This window comes from Protomyctophum parallelum (genome assembly GCF_964188405.1).
Source record: "Protomyctophum parallelum genome assembly, chromosome: 6".
NCBI lineage: Eukaryota > Metazoa > Chordata > Actinopteri > Myctophiformes > Myctophidae > Protomyctophum > Protomyctophum parallelum.
In genome coordinates this window covers 392,698-417,695 of record NC_139701.1, presented here as the reverse complement: position 1 = coordinate 417,695, position 24,998 = coordinate 392,698, and the positions used below count along the sequence as shown (strand labels likewise).

The window sequence follows — 24,998 nt, the reverse complement described above, 5'->3', positions numbered from 1 at the left end:
CCCTGCAAATTAATGCATTTGTCCCCAACCCTTATCCGGAGAAATGTTGTGCCCAGGGAGCCCCCATACCACATTTGTGTTGTTGGTTTGAATGTTTCAAAAATCATATATATATATATATATATATAATATAGTTCACATGGCGAGGCGCTGTGAGCTTGTAGATCTAGGTTAAAAGAGTTCATGTCTGCCTGCCCTATAGTATTGTTTTAGGCTCGTTTTCATAGACCTTATGCTTAGTTCTCTCGCAAAATCTGGCAACACACAGCTGAGGGGGAGTTAAGGGGGAGGGTAAGGGGGGGCTCCAGTTGTTTCCATAAAGAAAATCTGCTCATTCAATTGGCACCCAGTCCCCACACACACACACACACACACACACACACACACACACACAGGCCCCAGTCTGAGTCACGTGAAGGTATAGAACTCTTTCATAATTACAACTTCTATAATGTAGCGGCAGCTGCAACCAACACACACACATTTGTTTTCTTGAAACCACATAAAGCCATGTGTGTGTGTGTGTGTGTGTATGACACTGTGTGTGCGTGCGTAGGCCTACTTCATTGACCGGAGTCAGCCAGGGATCTATTCTAGGACCCCCCCCCCCTCCCTCCCGTTTTCCCTCTACACTAAATCTCTGCGTAGAACAGCTGATCTACAAGCCCACAATGCGTTCCACATTTCCTCCCAGAATATGGACACATGAAAATATATATATATATTATATACAGTTAAAAAGCCCATGTGTTGGTTTGTGTGGAAGCGACCCTTTGGCCCCAGCAAAGACAAGGCTGTGACATAGCTTGACTGTAGCCTAACTGTAGGCCTGTTTTATATCAGCACTTTGGTCAGCGAAAATAGCCAATCTACCAACAAGCTCACAACGCTGCTTTGACAGCTTGTAGATATATAGACTATTTTGACTATTTGAATATTGCAGCCTTTCCCCTCTCTCTCCTTTCTGGCGGGCTAACCCACCCAGGTGCCAGGTCTTGACTGAGTGATTTGTAAGGCACATTGGAGGAGAACTTCAGAGGGGAAAAAAAGAGGGGGAAAAAAAGAGGGGGTGGAGAATAATAGGCCCTCTGACAATAGCAGCCTTTGTGGGACGGCCACATATCACAGGAGGAACCTATTTGAGGTGGAATAGGGTTTCAGGGGAGAGGAGGGGGGGACGGGACGGGGCTTCCTCTGTAGTGTACACAACACAAACAAAACCTAGAGAATGCACACTTTTTATGACGAGTAGTTCTTTAACTTTTCCATGCCATGTGGTCCTTTCCCAAGGACCCCTGGATGACCTCATTTTTAGAACCACTGCTTTATCTCACACACACACACACACACACACACACACACACACACACACACACACACACACACACAAAATAATACCCAAGTAGTTTAATGTGACCAACGCTTTATTGTCCTGTCACTTTAACTTAAGGATAGCATTCAATATATATATATATATACTGCATATAAAAGAGGCAAAAAAAAGAAAACATATTTACAACATTAGTTTGTTTCTACACTACATAGCGTTGTTAAATAATTCATTGTTGTGTAGAAATGGCCGTAGAAAGGAGGTGGCTTTTAAAGGAATTACCACCTATGCGTAAAAAAGAAAATTCAGAAAATATTTACAATATGCATCTTTGTTTGTTGCACTACATGGAGTTGTGAGATCATTCATTGTGGCGTAGAAAGGTGGTAGTCCTTTTCTTTTGAAGAGGAAGGACCACACCAGACCACTCTCATTCATTAAGCAGGTGAAGAAAGCTGGAGTCCATGGAATAGAACAGTGAACGAATGAATGAATGACAGCGGGTTTGTGCCAGTCAGTCCGTCAGGCCTCAGACAGTAGCCTGTGGAAGTGGTCCTTCCTTCTCTTCAACACTTCCCGAAAATCCTCCTAGAACACAGAGAGACAGCAAGAGAGCAGAGCAGCGTTAATAAGTGACTTGACAATTTGAACCCTAGCGTCCCTATTCTGGGGCGAATAGAGTTGGTGTAGTGGGAAGTACGAGCGGACCTAGTATAGAGCCCTGGGGGAAGTATATCGGGGTTAAGAAGAAGTAAGACCCGAGGCCTATTCTTCAATATACAAATGACTTCTAAAATCAAACCTTTTCCTGACCAAGAAACCACCCCAAAATGAATTTGGCTGCGGCGTGCGGAACCCCATCTGAAAATATTTGTGCCAGGGACCCCCAGAAGAAGAAGATTTGAGTTCATTTAATTATTCAAGATTTTTTTTTTAAATAGCAGATGTACAAGCTCGCATCACAGCACAAAGTGACTCGCTGTGAGCTTGTATATCTGCATTCCGTTTATTTTTAACTACTTATTTACTATTACCGTTCTTCTTAGTGTGGATCATCCATTCATGATAGCATATAACTTATAAGACATGTTGAGAGCTTGTAGAGTGGTTCTTATATTATTTAGCACGCCGCGCCATAGTTCTTTGGGAGGATAAATGAAGCACACACCAGTCTAAACAGTAGGTGTGACGTATCAACACACTGTACAGACAGCACATTAGTTTATGTAAGCATAGCGGTACATGTATATTCCTCTCCACTTTGGGAGTTCCTCCCTCGGCATACGGCAGAGGTTTAAGCCCAGGCCAGCGTAGGAGGGGGGGGGGGGGGGGGGGGGGGGTAATTACTGGTTGAGTCAAACACACCAAAACCTTTGCTGTGCCTAAAAAAAAAAAAAAAAAAAGACTCCCTTCCGAAACGACGGTCCACAAATTAAAAAACACACAAGGAGCTTAAAATATGCAGCCCAGACGGTGACTTACTGCTCCAGACAGCTTCTCCAGATACGGGATGAGTTTGTGCAGCTCCCTGTCCGTCTGGTCCCCAAACCAGCTCTTCACTGGGATGGTGTTCAGCATCTACCAAACCATTGGAAAACACGTGTTGACATGCAAAGTCCCATAAATGCGACATCTGGGCAATTCACCCGTTAAAAGATCAGTAGTTCTCACGCTTTTTCCCCCAGTTCAAAATTATTCAACAAACGTTTTTCACAAATTTTCAAATGTTCAAAAGCTTATATATCTGCTATTTTTGAAAAAGCCAATGGTCTAAGGTCTATAACGACCAAATGCTTGCCATCTTGAAAATGAGAAAATCTGATTTTGCACAGATGTGAGTGTTTTCATATACACCGTACTTCATTATGACTCAGCACCTCACCCAAGTCTACTGGCAGGCAGATGAGCATTTGTCTTCACTTTTCTTTGTCTGAATAGCCAATGGTAAAACCCAAAATGATTTTTTTCTTATATTGTACATGAACATTTTAACCCATTCTGAACGGGCACCCATTTTGGTGTCGGCATCATGTTATGCTTTAGCTATTGAAAAATAGCAGATCTACAAGCTCATATCGCGCCACCGAGTGGCGCGATACGAGCTTGTAGGTCTGCTATTTTTTGAAAAATCGAAGAACGACTGACATTTTTAGAATCTGATCTCAGGTCAGAATGGGTTCATCAGACCAGTGTGTGTCCAGTGGAAACCTCGTATGAATCTGATCTCAGGTCAGAATGGGTTAATACACAACTTAATAATTGTGACATGCAAAAGAAATTGTGAAAATATTTCCAATGAAAGTTTGAAATGATCATGCTGCCCAGCCCTACGGCAGTGGTTGTGCTTCCCACACTTTTTCTATCCTGTGACACAAAAGTGAAACTTGTTTTCCCGGGACCCAAACTAGTGAAAATAGCAGATAAACAAGCTCACAATGGGTCACTTCACTTTCAAATTAAAGAAAAAAATACAGCTTTTTTTGGGAATGTTTTGAAATAATAATAATTAATAAACTAAATGTAGGAAACAAAAAAATAAAAGGGACCTATAAAAATGTGTCCATGACCAACAAATGGGTCCTGACCCAGTGTTTGGGAAACACTGCAGTACAGAACCGCCAAGCAGAGGGACTAAAAGCATTACAATTAAAACTGATCGACCGAGAAAGAGCGAGAGATGCCAGGGCTCCACTGGGCGCGTTGCGTCACGCGTGCGTCACGCGTGCGTGCGTCAAAAAACGAACCGGTTAAATTTTATGGTGACGGAGACGCGACGCAACGCGGGCAGTGGAGCCACCCTCCATTGATTAAAAGGGCACATTCCCGACACTGACGGAGACGCGATCCAGACGCGCCGCAGACGCGCCCAGTGGAGCCCTGGCGAGAGACGTACGTGATATGGGTAGGTGTGGGGGGAGTTGTCCAGGACCACCATCTTGGCCAGGTCTCTCTCCAGAACGTCCAGGTCTTTGATGTAGTGACCCAGAACACACACACAGTCCTGCTGGTACAGACGATGTCTATACAGGGAAAGAAAGAAAAGATTAAACAGCTGCAGTTAGGCGATATACAGTATTCTTTGTTATAGTATCTGTTAAAGAGCACTACATTCTGATAGTAATGGGTGCTACAGAGTGTTTGTTTAGTAACGGGGCTCTCCCCATCCGTATAATAAACTGTAAAATCATTTTCAGGTCAGGATAACAATTTTATCCTTTTATCCGTGTTGTTTTATAATGTACGTATAGTAGAAAGAGTAGCTGCTACTTTCTCTCTCTCTCATTAGCAGGCAACAGTGCAGCACTATCCCTCCCTCTGTTTCTGGCACAACAGCGCCCCTACTGGTACTCAGTCATATACTGGTGCTCATTACCGTCACATAGGCGGACACACAGGTGAATGTCACATAGGCGGACACACAGGTGAACGTCACATAGGCGGACACACAGGTGAACGTCACATAGGCGGACACACAGGTGAACGTCACATAGGCGGACACACAGGTGAACACGGACATTGCTGTTCTTTGGAGTCGTTGCACCGCTCAAAAAGTGAAGACACAAAGAAGTGAGCTAACAAAAATGGAACACCAAATCAAAGCTGACAAACGAAGAGGTTACTGAACAAACGCTCTACAGCAATGACTTAACCTTTTAACAAACGCTCTACAGCAATGACTTAACCTTTTAACAAACGCTCTACAGCAATGACTTAACCTTTTAACAAAACTATTTTTGAGTGGTGCAGCCACTCCAAGGAACAGCAATGTCCGTGTTCACCTGTGTGTTGGTTCACACCTATGTATGTGTTCATGAGCACCAGTATGACTGACTACCAGTAGGGGCGCTGTTGTGCCAGAAACACAGAGAGAGAGAGAGAGAGAGAGAGGGGGAGTTGCACCACTCAGTTCACATGGGTGTGATTTTTTGTTTTAACCAATGATATCAGTTACACATTACCATTAAAGACACACATCAACACAGAAAATGTGCGGGCACTCTCTTCCAGTTTACACAGGTACAGACAGAGTGTAACTTCCAGTTTACACAGGTACAGACAGAGTGTAAACAGACAGAGTACAGACAGGTACAGACAGAGTGTAAACAGACAGAGTACAGACAGGTACAGACAGAGTGTAAACAGACAGAGTACAGACAGGTACAGACAGAGTGTAAACAGACAGAGTACAGACAGGTACAGACAGAGTGTAAACAGACAGAGTACAGACAGGTACAGACAGTGTAAACAGACAGAGTACAGACAGAGTGTAAACAGACAGAGTACAGACAGGTACAGACAGAGTACAGACAGGTACAGACAGAGTGTAAACAGACAGAGTACAGACAGGTACAGACAGTGTGTAAACAGACAGAGTACAGACAGGTACAGACAGAGTACAGACAGGTACAGACAGAGTGTAAACAGACAGAGTACAGACAGGTACAGACAGAGTGTAAACAGACAGAGTACAGACAGGTACAGACAGTGTAAACAGACAGAGTACAGACAGGTACAGACAGAGTACAGACAGGTACAGACAGAGTGTAAACAGACAGAGTACAGACAGGTACAGACAGAGTGTAAACAGACAGAGTACAGACAGGTACAGACAGTGTAAACAGACAGAGTACAGACAGGTACAGACAGTGTAAACAGACAGAGTACAGACAGGTACAGACAGTGTAAACAGACAGAGTACAGACAGAGTGTAAACAGACAGAGTACAGACAGAGTGTAAACAGACAGAGTACAGACAGGTACAGACAGAGTACAGACAGGTACAGACAGAGTGTAAACAGACAGAGTACAGACAGGTACAGACAGAGTACAGACAGGTACAGACAGAGTGTAAACAGACAGGTACAGACAGGTACAGACAGGTACAGACAGAGTACAGACAGGTACAGACAGGTACAGACAGCATACCACCATGTGTTGCTTGCTAGTCAACGGAAGGCAGTAAAACCTGTCGGGTGGAAACCTTGTATGTCCAAAACCCGTTACTTTTCAGAGAACGGGTTCCAATGTAGTTATTCTTAAGTTACAAGCGCTTGTTAATACTTTATATTGGTTAAATGTTTATAATGCTTGTTTCTGCCCGACAGTAACGTCATAGGCTCTCCACTTATGGAGACAGAACGGACAAATAGGACAAGATCTTTGGAGGAACGTACCGGAATATGGTTAAGATCTTTGGAGGAACGTACCGGAATATGGTTAAGATCTTTGGAGGAACGTACCGGAATATGGTTAAGATCTTTGGAGGAACGTACCGGAATATGGTTAAGATCTTTGGAGGAACGTACCGGAATATGGTTAAGATCTTTGGAGGAACGTACCGGAATATGGTTAAGATCTTTGGAGGAACGTACCGGAATATGGTTAAGATCTTTGGAGGAACGTACCGGAATATGGTTAAGATCTTTGGAGGAACGTACCGGAATATGGTTAAGATCTTTGGAGGAACGTACCGGAATATGGTTAAGATCTTTGGAGGAACGTACCGGAATATGGTTAAGATCTTTGGAGGAACGTACCGGAATATGGTTAAGATCTTTGGAGGAACGTACCGGAATATGGTTAAGATCTTTGGAGGAACGTACCGGAATATGGTTAAGATCTTTGGAGGAACGTACCGGAATATGGTTAAGATCTTTGGAGGAACGTACCGGAATATGGTTAAGATCTTTGGAGGAACGTACCGGAATATGGTTCTCTTCGGGTCCAAGACGTCCAGAATCTTCTCCGCGTATGACTTCTTAGCCGATGTGTAAACAAACAGCTACAACAGAACACACACACGTTACCCCGATGTGTAAACAAACAGCTACAACAGAACACACACACGTTACCCCGATGTGTAAACAAACAGCTACAACAGAACACACACACGTTACCCCGATGTGTAAACAAATAGCTACAACAGAACACACACATGTTACCCCGATGTGTAAACAAACAGCTACAACAGAACACACACACGTTACCCCGATGTGTAAACAAATAGCTACAACAGAACACACACACGTTACCCCGATGTGTAAACAAACAGCTACAACAGAACACACACACGTTACCGTGTGTAAACAAACAGCTACAACAGAACACACACACGTTACCCCGATGTGTAAACAAATAGCTACAACAGAACACACACACGTTACCCCGATGTGTAAACAAACAGCTACAACAGAACACACACACGTTACCCCGATGTGTAAACAAACAGCTACAACAGAACACACACACGTTACCCCGATGTGTAAACAAATAGCTACAACAGAACACACACACGTTACCCCGATGTGTAAACAAATAGCTACAACAGAACACACACACGTTACCCCGATGTGTAAACAAACAGCTACAACAGAACACACACACGTTACCCCGATGTGTAAACAAACAGCTACAACAGAACACACACACGTTACCCCGATGTGTAAACAAACAGCTACAACAGAACACACACACGTTACCCCGATGTGTAAACAAACAGCTACAACAGAACACACACATGTTACCCCGATGTGTAAACAAATAGCTACAACAGAACACACACACGTTACCCCGATGTGTAAACAAACAGCTACAACAGAACACACACACGTTACCCCGATGTGTAAACAAACAGCTACAACAGAACACACACACGTTACCGTGTGTAAACAAACAGCTACAACAGAACACACACACGTTACCCCGATGTGTAAACAAACAGCTACAACAGAACACACACACGTTACCCCGATGTGTAAACAAATAGCTACAACAGAACACACACACGTTACCCCGATGTGTAAACAAACAGCTACAACAGAACACACACACGTTACCCCGATGTGTAAACAAACAGCTACAACAGAACACACACACGTTACCCCGATGTGTAAACAAACAGCTACAACAGAACACACACACGTTACCGTGTGTAAACAAACAGCTACAACAGAACACACACACGTTACCCCGATGTGTAAACAAATAGCTACAACAGAACACACACACGTTACCCCGATGTGTAAACAAATAGCTACAACAGAACACACACACGTTACCCCGATGTGTAAACAAACAGCTACAACAGAACACACACACGTTACCGTGTGTAAACAAACAGCTACAACAGAACACACACACGTTACCCCGATGTGTAAACAAACAGCTACAACAGAACACACACACGTTACCCCGATGTGTAAACAAATAGCTACAACAGAACACACACACGTTACCCCGATGTGTAAACAAACAGCTACAACAGAACACACACACGTTACCCCGATGTGTAAACAAACAGCTACAACAGAACACACACACGTTACCCCGATGTGTAAACAAATAGCTACAACAGAACACACACACGTTACCCCGATGTGTAAACAAATAGCTACAACAGAACACACACACGTTACCCCGATGTGTAAACAAACAGCTACAACAGAACACACACACGTTACCCCGATGTGTAAACAAACAGCTACAACAGAACACACACACGTTACCCCGATGTGTAAACAAATAGCTACAACAGAACACACACACGTTACCCCGATGTGTAAACAAACAGCTACAACAGAACACACACACGTTACCCCGATGTGTAAACAAACAGCTACAACAGAACACACACACGTTACCCCGATGTGTAAACAAACAGCTACAACAGAACACACACACGTTACCCCGATGTGTAAACAAATAGCTACAACAGAACACACACATGTTACCCCGATGTGTAAACAAATAGCTACAACAGAACACACACACGTTACCCCGATGTGTAAACAAACAGCTACAACAGAACACACACACGTTACCCCGATGTGTAAACAAATAGCTACAACAGAACACACACACGTTACCGTGTGTAAACAAATAGCTACAACAGAACACACACACGTTACCCCGATGTGTAAACAAACAGCTACAACAGAACACACACACGTTACCGTGTGTAAACAAACAGCTACAACAGAACACACACACGTTACCCCGATGTGTAAACAAATAGCTACAACAGAACACACACACGTTACCCCGATGTGTAAACAAACAGCTACAACAGAACACACACACGTTACCCCGATGTGTAAACAAACAGCTACAACAGAACACACACACGTTACCGTGTGTAAACAAACAGCTACAACAGAACACACACACGTTACCCCGATGTGTAAACAAACAGCTACAACAGAACACACACACGTTACCCCGATGTGTAAACAAATAGCTACAACAGAACACACACACGTTACCGTGTGTAAACAAACAGCTACAACAGAACACACACACGTTACCCCGATGTGTAAACAAACAGCTACAACAGAACACACACACGTTACCGTGTGTAAACAAACAGCTACAACAGAACACACACACGTTACCCCGATGTGTAAACAAATAGCTACAACAGAACACACACACGTTACCCCGATGTGTAAACAAATAGCTACAACAGAACACACACACGTTACCCCGATGTGTAAACAAACAGCTACAACAGAACACACACACGTTACCGTGTGTAAACAAACAGCTACAACAGAACACACACACGTTACCCCGATGTGTAAACAAATAGCTACAACAGAACACACACACGTTACCCCGATGTGTAAACAAACAGCTACAACAGAACACACACACGTTACCCCGATGTGTAAACAAATAGCTACAACAGAACACACACACGTTACCCCGATGTGTAAACAAATAGCTACAACAGAACACACACACGTTACCCCGATGTGTAAACAAATAGCTACAACAGAACACACACACGTTACCCCGATGTGTAAACAAACAGCTACAACAGAACACACACACGTTACCCCGATGTGTAAACAAATAGCTACAACAGAACACACACACGTTACCCCGATGTGTAAACAAACAGCTACAACAGAACACACACACGTTACCGATATGGAAACACACACACACACACGTTACCGATATGGAAACACACACAAACACACGCGACCGATATGGAAACGCTGTCCAGACTAAAGTCACGCTGAGTTTGCTCACACACACTAACACGGGGCTTCTCTAAACACAAACACAAACACACTAACACGGGGCTTCTCTAAACACCTCGCTCCAACAGAGAGATGGGGAAGTGATGACAAATAAAAAAGGCCACCTGAAGCAGAATATAAACTTCAAGGAAAGGTGACCACATAGTATGCAGTGAGAAGGTGTGCGTGTGTGTGTGTAGCAGAGGACGAAGAGGTCTGTGTATTTTAAGTACCGAACATTATCGTTTGTGTACATGGGTTGAATTGAACGTAGGCCAACAACATGGAATACATCATACGAGTTACATTTCACTATTACTACGACTACCACACAACAGATAATGGAAAACAAACTGCACTTCCACTCAACACTCCCCCAAAGAAGACGAACCAAACGCACCTCGTAGACTTTGGACATGGACTGCAGAAACTCCTGAACTCCTGGTCGTAACGTCATGTAGACCTGTGGCGAGGACCAGAGAAAGCCACGTTGAGTCATTTCAAATCGTTGCCGTCGGGCAGAAAGCTCTCCGCTCCATGTTCTAATGTTATTTGATAAATGTGGGCACTGTACATTTGCACACTATCAAGAGTTCAATTAACCCTGAGGAAGATCTGTGGCCTAATGTATATGAAACGGAGAGGTTGGGTCCTTAAAATGAAAACGGTTGAGAGTCACTGAACGAAATTAAGCTGGCAATACAATGCCTTTAACTTTCAGCTGCGTTATTTAATGTAGCCTAAACACAATAATAATAATATCAGGCCTGTTGCCATTCAGGCTGGTAAATAAAAGTGTCCTTTTGGTTTGTGTGTGAAGTAGTATCATGAGGAGCTCCTTGTATTTGTATTTATTTATTCAGCACAGTATAAAAACAACACAGTGGACATAAATATAAGAAGGGTAAAGTGCTAGGCTGAGCGGGGCTTATACGAGGCCTCTACCTATATAAATTATAATGACACATTGTACAAGAAAGAGATATAGAATATCCAATATAGTGGGAAGTAGACTACTTGATATCAACAGGAAACACAGGTGTGTATAATGGGGCGGACGCATGCTGCACGTGACTGTGTGAAGCCCACCACACACCGGCTGCGTCCCCCGCGCGTCGCCGCGCGGCGGACACAGCCACCTCCATTATTTTCAATGAACCTATCGCACACCGGCTGCGTCCGACGCGCGGTCACGCCTCGCCTGCCGCGCCGACGCACCGCTGTTCTATTTTCCAGGCGTTGCCGCGCGGCGGCCTCCACCCGGCTATCCGTGGGCGTGGCAATGGAATATAGTCAACAAAACTCCCCAGCCGCGTGGTAGCGCGCCGCGTCCTGTTGGTGTTGCCGTGCGGCTATGGCGTGCGGCAATACTGTGCCGCGGCGGTCGCAGACGGTGTGTGTCGGGCTTCAGTCTGGCCTCAGAGGGGGGGGGGGGGGGGAGCAGCAGCTGCGCTCAATTTGGATTTATCCTTTGATCACCGACGGGTTCGCTCGATCGTATAAATAGATCATTTGCCGCGGTAGAAGCTGCCTCTCATGCTACGTACTGTATATCGCGCATGAGGTTACCTTGATGAAGGTTACGCTTCGATATATATCGCGCAACCTTACCCACCCGCTATATGTTATGTGAGACATGCAGAGACAAACCTTATCCACCGCTAGGCTATATGTTATGTGTTATGTATATATGTTATGTATATATGTTATGTATATGTTATGTATATATATGTTCTGTGAGACATGCAAAGACAAACCTTGTACTGGTGGTTCTGGAAGGGCGTTTGAAACGAGTACTCGGCGTCTGGGATGACACTCAGGGAGCTGAACATCAGCGTTTCATCCTACAAAGACACACAGCAGAGTTAAAGGTGTAGTGAAACGGAAATGGTGAACAACATGAAAATGGTGTTTCAACATGAAACACCGGTCTGAAGTTTCTGAACCAATCAGAGCGTCGCATCCCTTCAGGCGATGGGACGGTAGCTAGGGACATTAGCCATGCTATGCGCAACAGCGTGGTATGTGTTTGTTTAAAAATCAGATGGTCGGCCAGCTGTACCAGTTTACTGTTACGTGGCTTATTTCTACCCTATAATGTTTTCAGATACATATTTTAGCGTGATGATTGAGTTGAAACCGAGTAATACACTGTCTGGATGTTATCTGGAATGGAAATAAAAACGGAGTATTCTGTAATCAGTAGCACCTGTGATGGACGGATGCGCAAATATGGGGAATTAAACAGGTGAGCTTCATTGTTATTGGCTTTTATCGATGTGTATCTCTACACGTCATCACGCAGCACGTTTTCGTTTTAATAAATAAATAATACAATAGTTTTTATGGACCTTTGATATAAAAACACACAGAAATGAGAATTTTCAAAAAGAATTGGCATCCATTGTTAGGTATGCCCATATGATGACCACGGATATGGTCTAAAAGTGTGAAAAACGTCTTCACTGCGCCTTTAAAATAATAATAATCTCACAAATCCCAATAAATATGTGATTTATGAAACACTGAAAGCCCCCCCCCCCCCCCCCCCACATTACTGCTCCGTTTCCCAAACGATATGTGGCATCAGGGTGTGGTACATTCAAATTCTGTTTCTATTCCTAAATTAAATCTTCAAGCTCAGTATCATCAGCAGCAGATTATCATGACACAATAGCTTAACTACTTAACCCATTCTGACCGGGCACCCATTTTGGTGTCAGCATCATGTTATGCTTTAGCTATTTTTGTAAAAATCGAAGAACGACTGACATTTTTAGAATCTGATCTCAGGTCAGAATGGGTTCATCAGACCAGTGTGTGTCCAGCGGAAACCTCGTGTGAATCTGATCTCAGGTCAGAATGGGTTAAACCCTAAACTAGAAGTCCTGACCTTGACTCGCTCAACCCCCGAGTCACGGACATTTTTCTCTATGGAAAAAAGTTACATTATTTGGGTCATCTTAGAATCATCTCGTATAAGAATGTATGGTCCGAAAATATATTCATTGTCCCAGCGCTAGTGCCAGGGAGGTGAGCCTGTATTTCATTTACAGTCACTACACTGTATGTACAGTGTACTGACACTGTATCATTTACATGAGTCAGTCACTCGTATTTGATAGTCTACACTACAGTCTTTATATATGCCGCGATATTAAACCCATCTATGGGAATTTAGAATGGGGGGGGGGGGGGGGGGAGAGAAAGATGCGCCAGATGTCAGACTTCGGTTCTCCATTAGTTGACCTTCAGGGTTCTAAACTAGCCTCCACCCCAAACACCAAAAATATCCGATCTACAAGCTGTTAATGGGTCGTGTTGCAACAATCTACAAGCTATAATAGATTGTAGCATGGCAATTTTAACAAAGTGTTTGCCCGAGAATAGGGACACTACTAGGGTTTTAACCCATTCTGACCTGAGATCAGATTCTAAAAATGTCTTCTACATCCTGACAGTTTTCAGAAAAAGCCATGTTTCTATGTCAGTCGTTTAAAAAAAATAGCAGACCTACAAGCTCCCCTTTTGGTGTTAGCATTATGTTATGCTTTAGCTATTGAAAAATAGCAGATCTACAAGCTCCCCTTTTGGTGTTAGCATTATGTTATGCTTTAGCTATTGAAAAATAGCAGATCTACAAGCTCATAGCGCGCCACCGAGTGGCGCGCTATGAGCTTGTAGATCTGCTATTTTTCAATAAGTGGTTAAAGATCCGTTTTATGTGGAGTGCTCCTGGTCTATAGTAGTGAACTGACCAGGTCTAGGACCATGGTGGCGTCTGGCGTGCTCCTGGTCTATAGTAGTGAACTGACCAGGTCTAGGACCATGGTGGCGTCTGGCGTGCTCCTGGTCTATAGTAGTGAACTGACCAGGTCTAGGACCATGGTGGCGTCTGGCGTGCTCCTGGTCTATAGTAGTGAACTGACCAGGTCTAGGACCATGGTGGCGTCTGGCGTGCTCCTGGTCTATAGTAGTGAACTGACCAGGTCTAGGACCATGGTGGCGTCTGGCGTGCTCCTGGTCTATAGTAGTGAACTGACCAGGTCTAGGACCATGGTGGCGTCTGGCGTGCTCCTGGTCTATAGTAGTGAACTGACCAGGTCTAGGACCATGGTGGCGTCTGGCGTGCTCCTGGTCTATAGTAGTGAACTGACCAGGTCTAGGACCATGGTGGCGTCTGGCGTGCTCCTGGTCTATAGTAGTGAACTGACCAGGTCTAGGACCATGGTGGCGTCTGGCGTGCTCCTGGTCTATAGTAGTGAACTGACCAGGTCTAGGACCATGGTGGCGTCTGGCGTGCTCCTGGTCTTGGGTGGAATGTCTCGCGGACACGGCGTGGACTGCTGAGAACGGGAAGGAATGTTCTTGATGAAAGCACATCTGAAATCAAAACAAAACAAAAACTGTTATATTTCTGTTTGTTTGTTTATTTTCACACACAAAAATATTTCGGAAATGATACAAGGTCAACTTTTTTCAGGACTGCCTAAGAAAACAACTGACAGATTACAACTTGCCCAAAATGCAGCAGCTAGAGTTTTAACTAGAACTAAGATGAGAGAACATATTACTCAAGTTTTGGCATCACTGCCCTGGCTTCCGGTTGTTTTTAGGATTGATTTAAAAAAAATACATTCTTGTGTATAAAGCTCTCAATGGTCTCGCACCTTCCTACCTACATGACTGCCTGCCTAAATATGTCCCAAACCGCCCGCTAAGGTCTTCCACCGCCGGCCTGCTCGCTTTGCCCAAAAAATAGCAACTAAAAAATACGGGGAAGCAGCTTTTTGCTTCTAGGGGCCGTCGGCATGGAACAAGCTCCCACTGTACCTTCGTCAGGCAGCCTCTGTAGACATTTTTAAAGCTCAGCTTCAAGACCCACTTCTACAACATTGCCTTTAATTGATCTTTTATTTTTATTTTTCATGTCCTCACTGTACTGCATAAGCATTACTGCTTGTTTTTTAATGTCGTTGCCTTGCTTTTCTTTTATTCTCCATTGTTCTGTAAAGCACTTTGAGCTGCATTTCATGTCATGAAAGGTGCTATACAAATAAAGTTTTATTATTATTATTAATAAAACAATGTGAAGGAGAAAGCCTAAAAAACCTCCAGGGGCTTGCAAGTGGCTTCTCCAGGCATGTTTATATACATTCATAGTTTTTATTTCACTTAAAAGTCTCAAATAAGGCCCAGGCCGTAGCGTAACAGTCTGGGCACCGGACTGGTAATCCAGTCGCAGTGTGCCGCGGGTTCGACTCCCGGACCCGACACGGCCTTTACTGCATGTCATCCCCCCATCTCTCTCCCGTTTCCTGTCAGCCTACTGTCTGTCCCTTCAAAAATCAATAAAAGGCGTAAGCCGCAAAAAAATATCTTAAAAAAAAAAAAAAAAAAAAAAAAAAAAAGTCTAAAATAAAATAATATTAATAGTGATGGAAAGATCACAGCCCCTCGCGCATTAGAATGTTCTTCTAATGCGTGAAAGTGAAGTATCCCTTTAAAGTGAAGTATCCCTTTAAAGTTAAAACAGAATGCAGGTCAGGAAGAATGACACCGTCAGCATTGTTGATCAATTATGCCAAGTTGTTTGAGAGACTCTCCGTATTAACCCATTCAGAATGGGTTAAGTAAGTAGGTCGGTCGGAGGGGCTTATCGTCCATATCAGATTGCACGACCTGCCACGTCCAAGCCGTGCTATACTCACACGGTGCCCGGGGATCTAGTGGTCCCACACAGGGGATCTAGTCCACATGACCTTGTGGTCCCACACAGGGGGATCTAGCCCACCTGACCTTGTGGTCCCACACAGGGGATCTAGTCCACATGACCTTGTGGTCCCACACAGGGGATCTAGCCCACCTGACCTTGTGGTCCCACACAGGGGATCTAGTCCACATGACCTTGTGGTCCCACACAGGGGATCTAGTCCACATGACCTTGTGGTCCCACACAGGGGATCTAGTGGTCCCACACAGGGGGATCTAGTCCACATGACCTTGTGGTCCCACACAGGGGATCTAGTGGTCCCACACAGGGGATCTAGTCCACATGACCTTGTGGTCCCACACAGGGGATCTAGTGGTCCCACACAGGGGATCTAGTCCACATGACCTTGTGGTCCCACACAGGGGGATCTAGTGGTCCCACACAGGGGATCTAGTCCACATGACCTTGTGGTCCCACACAGGGGATCACACACACACACACACACACACACACACACACACACACACACACACACACACACACACACACACACACACACACACACACACACACACACACACACACACACACACACACACACACACACACACACACACACACACACACACACACACACACACTCCTCTCTCTAGCCAAATTCCAATACCCCAAATCTCGGCCACTCTCTCACTCACACTCGGCCACCCCAGCATGGGTGGTGTTACGGTGAAATTGGTGACCTGCTAAAATATGTGACAATCATGTGTAGACAATCACATATCTATGTCAGTGTCCGTCTGTCCGAACATAAATCATTGACGTTTGTTTATTAGCAGAGTTCAACCTAGTGGTATAGAGCACCGAAGTCTGACGTCACTTTCAGTAGAGGGCGTCAGTCCCCAGGTTCATGTATTTGTTTAGTTGCATTGAAATCACCATAGGAGGAGTTTTAGATTGATTCATATAAGAACTGTGTTTGAAAAATAAACATGTCATCCCGGCCGCTTCACTCACATGGATATGAAGAATCAACTGACTGAGAGAAAACGCTAATGTTACTGCTGCTGAATTAGTTAGATTTTCGCTAGAAGCAGACTGTATCATATATGAGTGACTGACTGTTGCAAACGATACAGAGACACCTCCCTGACAATAACGCCGAGACAGCTTGTTTATTTTTGGACCACAACGCTTATAGTAGACGATATTAAGATCACCCCATGTTATTCTCCATAGAGAAACTACTTCCGTGAACCAGGGGAATCGTCGGGATGAGCGAGTTACGTCAGGACTTCGGTGCTCTATTTAAGCCACGTTATGTGAAGTCCACAAGATGGTCACATATTTGGGCAGGACACTAATTTCACTGTAACACCGCCATGCTGGAGTGACCGAGTGTGAGTGAGCGAGTGGCCGAGATTTGGGGTGTTGGAATTTGGCTTCTCTCTCTCTCTCTCTCTGTCTGTCGCTCTAATTAATTAGTCTCATGTCCAGCAGCTGCACACAGTTCCTTCCGGTGGATCCTGCCAGGAGCTGCCTATGCCATAGATCCATAGATCCTGCCAGGAGCTGCCTATGCCATAGATTCAGAAAGCATATAGTTCCATATAGTTCCTATGCCATAGATTCAGAAAGCATATAGTTCCAGGCTATGGTCGGGTGGTGACACTTAGGGCCGATTCATACTCCTATTTTACCGCTGTTTCGGCGCTGTAGTGCCCAAATGATTTCGGCTCGTCAGAAATTTTCAGTAGCACCGAAGAGCCGACTTTAGGACGGTACCCGCCCCCCCCCGAACCTCAAATGACGTCAAATTGTAGGCTCTTCAGCACCGAACCGACTTTTATTCGGCTCTAAAATAGGAGTATGAATCGGCCCTTATAGTTCAAGGCTAGGGTCGGGTGGTGACACTTATAGTTCCAGGCTATGGTCGGGTGGTGACACTTACGGGTTGAACACCTCATCGTTGTCCTCGTCTCCGGACAGCAGGCTCATGGAGCCGGAGCCGTAGCCGAACACACACTGCTCCGGAGTGGGACTCATCAGAACCTCTCCGGACCTGGGAACCCTGCACGGACTGCACTGATCTGAACACACACACACACACACACACACACACACACACACACACGGATAAAACATGGATTAAAGATAAATAAAATCTCCTGGGAAGTCCTGTCCTAGTGTGTGCTCACTGCACACAAAATGAAGTGGAAACCGAGCTACACTTCCTAACCATCTGTCCACTGTACCAAGACATCAGAGACACATACTGTCTGTCCACTGTACCAAGACATCAGAGACACATACTGTCTGTCCACTGTACCAAGACATCAGAGACACATACTGTCTGTCCACTGTACCAAGACATCAGAGACACATACTGTCTGTCCACTGTACCAAGACATCAGAGACACATACTGTCTGTCCACTGTACCAAGACATCCGAGACACATACTGTCTGTCCACTGTACCAAGACACCAGAGACACATACTGTCTGTCCACTGTACCAAGACATCAGAGACACATACTGTCTGTCCACTGTACCAAGACATCAGAGACACATACTGTCTGTCCACTGTACCAAGACATCAGAGACACATACTGTCTGTCCACTGTACCAAGACATCAGAGACACATACTGTCTGTCCACTGTACCAAGACATCAGAGACACATACTGTCTGTCCACTGTACCAAGACATCAGAGACACATACTGTCTGTCCACTGTACCAAGACATCAGAGACAAATACTGTCTGTCCACTGTACCAAGACATCAGAGACACATACTGTCTGTCCACTGTACCAAGACATCAGAGACACATACTGTCTGTCCACTGTACCAAGACATCAGAGACACATACTGTCTGTCCACTGTACCAAGACATCAGAGACACATACTGTCTGTCCACTGTACCAAGACATCAGAGACACATACTGTCTGTCCACTGTACCAAGACATCAGAGACACATACTGTCTGTCCACTGTACCAAGACATCAGAGACACATACTGTCTGTCCACTGTACCAAGACATCAGAGACACATACTGTCTGTCCACTGTACCAAGACATCAGAGACACATACTGTCTGTCCACTGTACCAAGACATCAGAGACAAATACTGTCTGTCCACTGTACCAAGACATCAGAGACACATACCTTCCCACAGATTACAACCACACACGGAGAGTTTGAAAACATGACCAATGACAAAAAACTGTGCAAACACAGCAGCAAGATTTGTGAGTTGCTGTGATAGGAGAAGGATATCAAATGGAACACAACCACCCTAAAGACTAAGCACTGTGTATATTCCTGCACTATACCTGCATCCAGTGACCTTGGTACATAGAATTTGATCTGACCTTCAAATGTACATCATTTTTGTTTTGATTCTATTGCTGTATTGTTCTTTCTGCTTTGGCAATGTAAACATATTTTCTCATGCCAATAAAGCCCTTTGAATTGAATTGTGTGCCATTTGGGAAACCGTATGAAAGGAGCCCCCCCCCCCCCCCCCACACACACACACACACACACACTAGTTCATAAACACAATATATTAAATGAGGATGTTTTTAGTTAATATTGTTGCTGACATACTGCCATCCAGCTGAAGAAATCACAGATTGAGGCTTTTAACGTTTGCTTTTTATGAAATATTCCCAGACCACTAGGCTATAATAGGAGTTTATGGAAGATAAGATGCTTCTGCATCCGATTCAAATGCTCTAATCTTCATTCTTAAAAAGGAGCATTCAGTGATTTTGGGTGTTTTGGAACCCCCCCCCCGGTCTACCCCCGGTAACAAGATGTGCACATGCACACGCTTTACACCCCCACTCCATCATGAATGGAGGAAGGCCCCTCTGAGGAAGGAACTCCTTATATGGTCAGCACACTCTATAGTAGGGAGGATGTGGCAGATTACGCTGCTACTGACTCATGTAATAGTTGACAGACTGCTTTCTTGTGTTCTCCCCTAAATGATACGTTTAACCCATTCTGACCTGAGATCAGATTCTAAAAATGTCCGTTTGAAAATGACAGTTTTCTGAAAAAGCTATTTTTCTAATGTCAGTCTGTTCTTCGATTTTTCTAAAAAAATAGCAGACCTACAAGCTCGTAGCGCGCCACTCGGTGGCGCGCTACGAGCTTGTAGATCTGCTATTTTTAAATAGCTAAAGCATAACGTAATGCTAACACCATGCTCCCGCTCAAAATGGGTTAATGATGTATGTATGTATGTATGAGGACACAACAATGGGTTAAAGTCTCACCTTTATTCTCTAAGTTGTGAATCATGTTAGCAGAATGGTTGACATGTGTTACCACAGTGCTTCCTTGGTGCCGACCAGTGGGGAAGGACCCGATTGTAGCACGAGGCTGCCTTTTATAGTGCCCGACTCCATTGTAGGGAGCATGCTCAGTCCGCCCCACTGGAGAAGACCAACTGTGGGGTTTTTGTAAATATGTGCATTATTGTGGATGATGTGTAAATGATTTAAACGCGAGTTATACAAGGGTTAAACGTGATCATGTGTTAAAGTAGTTATTGTCTCTGGACATGCGGGGCTGTTAATTGTGGAATCAATAGAGCGTCGCAGTCCCTCCCCCTTTCAGAACAACGAGTGGCCCAGGAAATTAATCCCAATGCATTTTTTCCCATAGGCATTTTTTTTTTTTTTTAATTTAAAGACCTTTTAAGCGTCGTACGAAGCCAACTCTTGTCGTGACAAATCATGACAACAAACACAATTTTTCGGGCCAAAGAAAGAATTCGAAAGTAGAAAAAAACGGCAGGTTACAACACTTTTTTGGTTGTTTTTCTTCTTTGTAATTATTTGTTTGGTCCAAAAATATTTTGTGTGCGTGTTGTCATGATTTGTCACGACAAGAGTTGGCTTCGTACGACGCTTAAAAGGTCTTTAAATAAATAATTTAAGAAATGCCTATGGGAAAGATGCATTGGGATCTGAAAGGGAGAGGGACTGCGACGCTCTATTAGGGTTGGTACGGTCCAGTGGGAGGGGCCTAGCCTATATTTAACCCATTCTGACCTGAGATCAGATTCATACGAGGTTTCCACTGGACACACATTGGTCTGATTAACCCATTCTGACCTGAGATCAGATTCTAAAAATGTCAGTCGTTCTTCGATTTTTTTCAAAAATAGCAGACCTACAAGCTCGTATCGCGCCACTCGGTGGCGCGATATGAGCTTGTAGATCTGCTATTTTTCAATAGCTAAAGCATAACATGATGCTGACACCAAAATGGGTGCCCGGTCAGAATGGGATAAGAGGACTCTGGCTTCCTATTTAGAGTATCCTGCTCATTTGAACACTTTTTTGAGGTTTTGAGAACTGTGTCACGTGCCTTTTGTGCACACACACTACCCTCGCTCAAGGACAGAGTGTGACAGAGGATTATCCCCAAAAAAAATATATATATATATTGGAATTAAGTGAAATCACTGAATATACCTTTAAAATAATGGTGCAACATGCTTCCATAGAAGACATGCTGACTTCTATGGACTCCAAATGACTGAAATCAGCTCGTGGAGACTGAGAACTTTAACGCATTCTGACCTGAGATCAGATTCTATAAATGTCTTCTACTGTACATCCTGACAGTTTTCTGCAAAAAGCTATGTTTCTATGTCAGTGGTTCTTCGATTCTTTTCAAAAATAGCAGACCTACAAGCTCGTAGCGCGCCACTCGGTGGCGCGCTATGAGCTTGTAGGTCTGCTATTTTTCAACAGCTAAAGCATAGCATAATGCTAACACCAAACGTGTGTTGTACTCACTCTCTTTGGAGGGGGACAGGAAGCGCACGATGGGCGTGTAGATGCCTCGGGGCGTGCCGTTGCACGGAGAGCCCGGGTCGATCTCTGCCAGCACCCGACGGCGCCGCATGGCCGACCGCAGCGGCGTCTTGAAGGGCGTGTCTGAAACGCCGCCCACGAGATAAAAACACAAGAAAACTTGAAACAAGACAAGAAACTATAGTCTCAAATCACACACACACACGATAATTGCGAACGCAATGAGCACTAACTATGAGACCCTGCAGATCATGTCTGTGTGTCTGTCTGTGTGTCTGTCCCACTGTTACACCACCCGCCCGCCACCAGAGGGCGCAGCTGTAGCACACACACACACACACACACACACACACACACACTAATTGTTGTTATTGCAATATACGAGCTGCGTTCGCTTCACGCGTTTGCACGTCTTACTTGTAGATAACTTGTAGTGTAGTACGGCTTAACCCATTTAGGCCTAAGGCCGATTCTAAAAACGCCTCTAAATCCTGACCTAAGGTTTCTGAAAAACTTCAAATATTTATTTATATAGCAGCATCAAAAAAAAATTACATTTTTGAATACTGTACATACTGTACAGAACCCAAATATGGGTGCCCGGCCTGAGGGGGTAAGACACCAATAGGGGTTCCCGCCCAGAATGGGTTTGGAAGACTTTTTTTTGGTTAAAACGACACAGCTCACCTAAAGTGTGCCACTACTGCTCTGTGTGCTTGAATATGCCTGGCATGGTCGACCACATCAAAAGGGTCGGGTCGGGACAAAACGTGTTTTTTTAACCCTTTCTGACCTGAGATCAGATTCATACGAGGTTTCCGCCGGACACACACTGGTCCTGATTAACCCATTCTGACCTGAGATCAGATTCTAAAAATGTCAGTCGTTCTTCGATTAAAAAAATAAATAGCAGACCTACAAGCTCGTATCGCGCCACTCGGTGGCGCGATATGAGCTTGTAGATCTGCTATTTTTACATAGCTAAAGCATGACATGATGCCGACACCAAAATGGGTGCCCGGTCAGAATGGGTTAAGGTAAACCACACAAATGTAACTCCTTGAAACTCAATGAGTTGCATTGGTGTGGTTTACCCATTAAGGCCCGAGGCCGATTCTACAAATGCCTTCTCCTGATTGGATGACATTGGAATCCCTTTTAGTCCGTTTACTAAATGGGAAGACACTGGGTCCTGTTACTGATCAAACACTATAGCAATGATTTATGGGAATTAATATAGAGCTATATACATACACTTACTGTACAAAAAGATATCACTCACACTTTCTACCTTTACGTTTTGTGATTGCATCATTTTGTACAGTTGATTAATGTACAGTATATACGTTGTACAGGGTCGGCAAACTAAATATAAATCTGGGTAATCGGCTAATCACACTGACCAAGTCTGTCCACGCGACAGACTTAAACACCTCGCTAAGCGCTGAAACCACTTCTTTGGTCTTCCGTACTTAACCCATTCTGACCTGAGATCAGATTCATACGAAGGTTTCCACTGTACACACACTGGTCTGATGAACCCATTCTGACCCGAGATCAGATTCTAGTAATGTCAGTCGTTCTTCGATTTTTCAAAAAATAGCAGACCTACAAGCTCGTATCGCGCCACTCGGTGGCGCGATATGAGCTTGTAGATCTGCTATTTTTCAATAGCTAAAGCATAACATGATGCCAACACCAAAATGGGTGCCCGTTCAGAATTGGTTAAACACCTCGCTAAGTGCTGAAACCACTTCTTTGGCCTTCCGTCTGTTAGAAAAGTACCGTATTTGAAGGCCCTAGTACAGGCCCTAGGCCCCTACAGGCCCTAGTACAGGCCCTAGGCCCCTACAGGCCCTAGTCCAGGCCCTAGGCCCCTACAGGCCCTAGTACAGGCCCTAGGCCCCTACAGGCCCTAGTACAGGCCCTAGGCCCCTACAGGCCCTAGGCCCTTAGGCCCTAGTACAGGCCCTAGGCCCTAGTACAGGCCCTAGGCCCGCTACCCTGCTCCATAGTGGGCTCGACAAGAACCCGGCTCGATAAGGTACTCGTTATCAATACAACATTAACAAGCTCCATCCCTAGCCGTGAACTGAATTAATGCTGGGCATGGAGGCCAAAAACACAAGAGAAAACAAGAGAATGAAAACAAAGACAATGGGAGGTGTTCACTGTGGTGGTCAGTCTGTACTATGGGAGGTGTACACAGTGGTGGTCAGTCTGTACAGTAAAGACTATGGGAGGTGTACACTGTGGTGGTCAGTCTGTACAGTAAAGACTATGGGAGGTGTACACTGTGGTGGTCAGTCTGTACAGTAAAGACTATGGGAGGTGTTCACTGTGGTGGTCAGTCTGTACAGTAAAGACTATGGGAGGTGTACACTGTGGTGGTCAGTCTGTACAGTAAAGACTATGGGAGGTGTACACTGTGGTGGTCAGTCTGTACAGTAAAGACTATGGGAGGTGTACACTGTGGTGGTCAGTCTGTACAGTAAAGACTATGGGAGGTGTACGCTGTGGTGGTCAGTCTGTACCCGTCTCACTGTCGGCAACGGCAACAGCAACGGCTCGCCTCCTCCCCCCTCGACCTCTGGCCATAGGCCGCCTGGTTGCCGTGGGAACGAAATCTTCATCATCTGAGTGGGCGGATCCACTCATCCAATCAGGATCTTCATCCTGAGAGTGTAAAGGAGGGGGAAAAACACGGGTCAATAAAACTTCCATTATCCCATTCTGACCTGAGATCAGATTCATACGAGGTTTCCGCCGGACACACACTGGTCTGATGAACCCATTCTGACCTGAGATCAGATTCTAAAAATGTCAGTCGTTCTTCGATTTTTCAAAAGATAGCAGACCTACAAGCTCGTATCGCGCCACTCGGTGGCGCGATATGAGCTTGTAGATCTGCTATTTTTAAATAGCTAAAACCAAAATGGGTGCCCGGTCAGAATGGGTTATACATTATATCTGCAGAATAGCGTGACACTCAGCTGTCTTCTACACATCCTGACAGCTTTCTGAAAAAGCTGTGTTTCTATGTCAGTCCTTCTTCGATTTTTTTTCAAAAATAGCAGACCTACAAGCTCGTAGCGC

General features: G+C 44.7%; 1 protein-coding gene across 1 annotated transcript; it reads right to left on the bottom strand.

The window, feature by feature from the left end:
* Nucleotides 1–1,389: 1,389 nt before the first annotated feature.
* On the bottom strand, nt 1,390–24,553 carry ctdspl3 (CTD (carboxy-terminal domain, RNA polymerase II, polypeptide A) small phosphatase like 3). The gene is made up of 10 exons (XM_083766921.1): nt 24,437–24,553; nt 21,885–22,025; nt 18,018–18,156; nt 14,628–14,739; nt 12,114–12,200; nt 10,757–10,819; nt 7,033–7,112; nt 4,224–4,350; nt 2,813–2,908; nt 1,390–1,918 (listed from the first exon to the last, which is right to left on the bottom strand). The coding sequence occupies exons 1-10, from the start codon at nt 24,498–24,500 to the stop codon at nt 1,853–1,855; spliced, it is 975 nt and encodes a 324-aa protein (XP_083623047.1). The 5' UTR covers nt 24,501–24,553; the 3' UTR covers nt 1,390–1,852.
* Between the last annotated feature and the right edge of the window lie 445 nt (nt 24,554–24,998).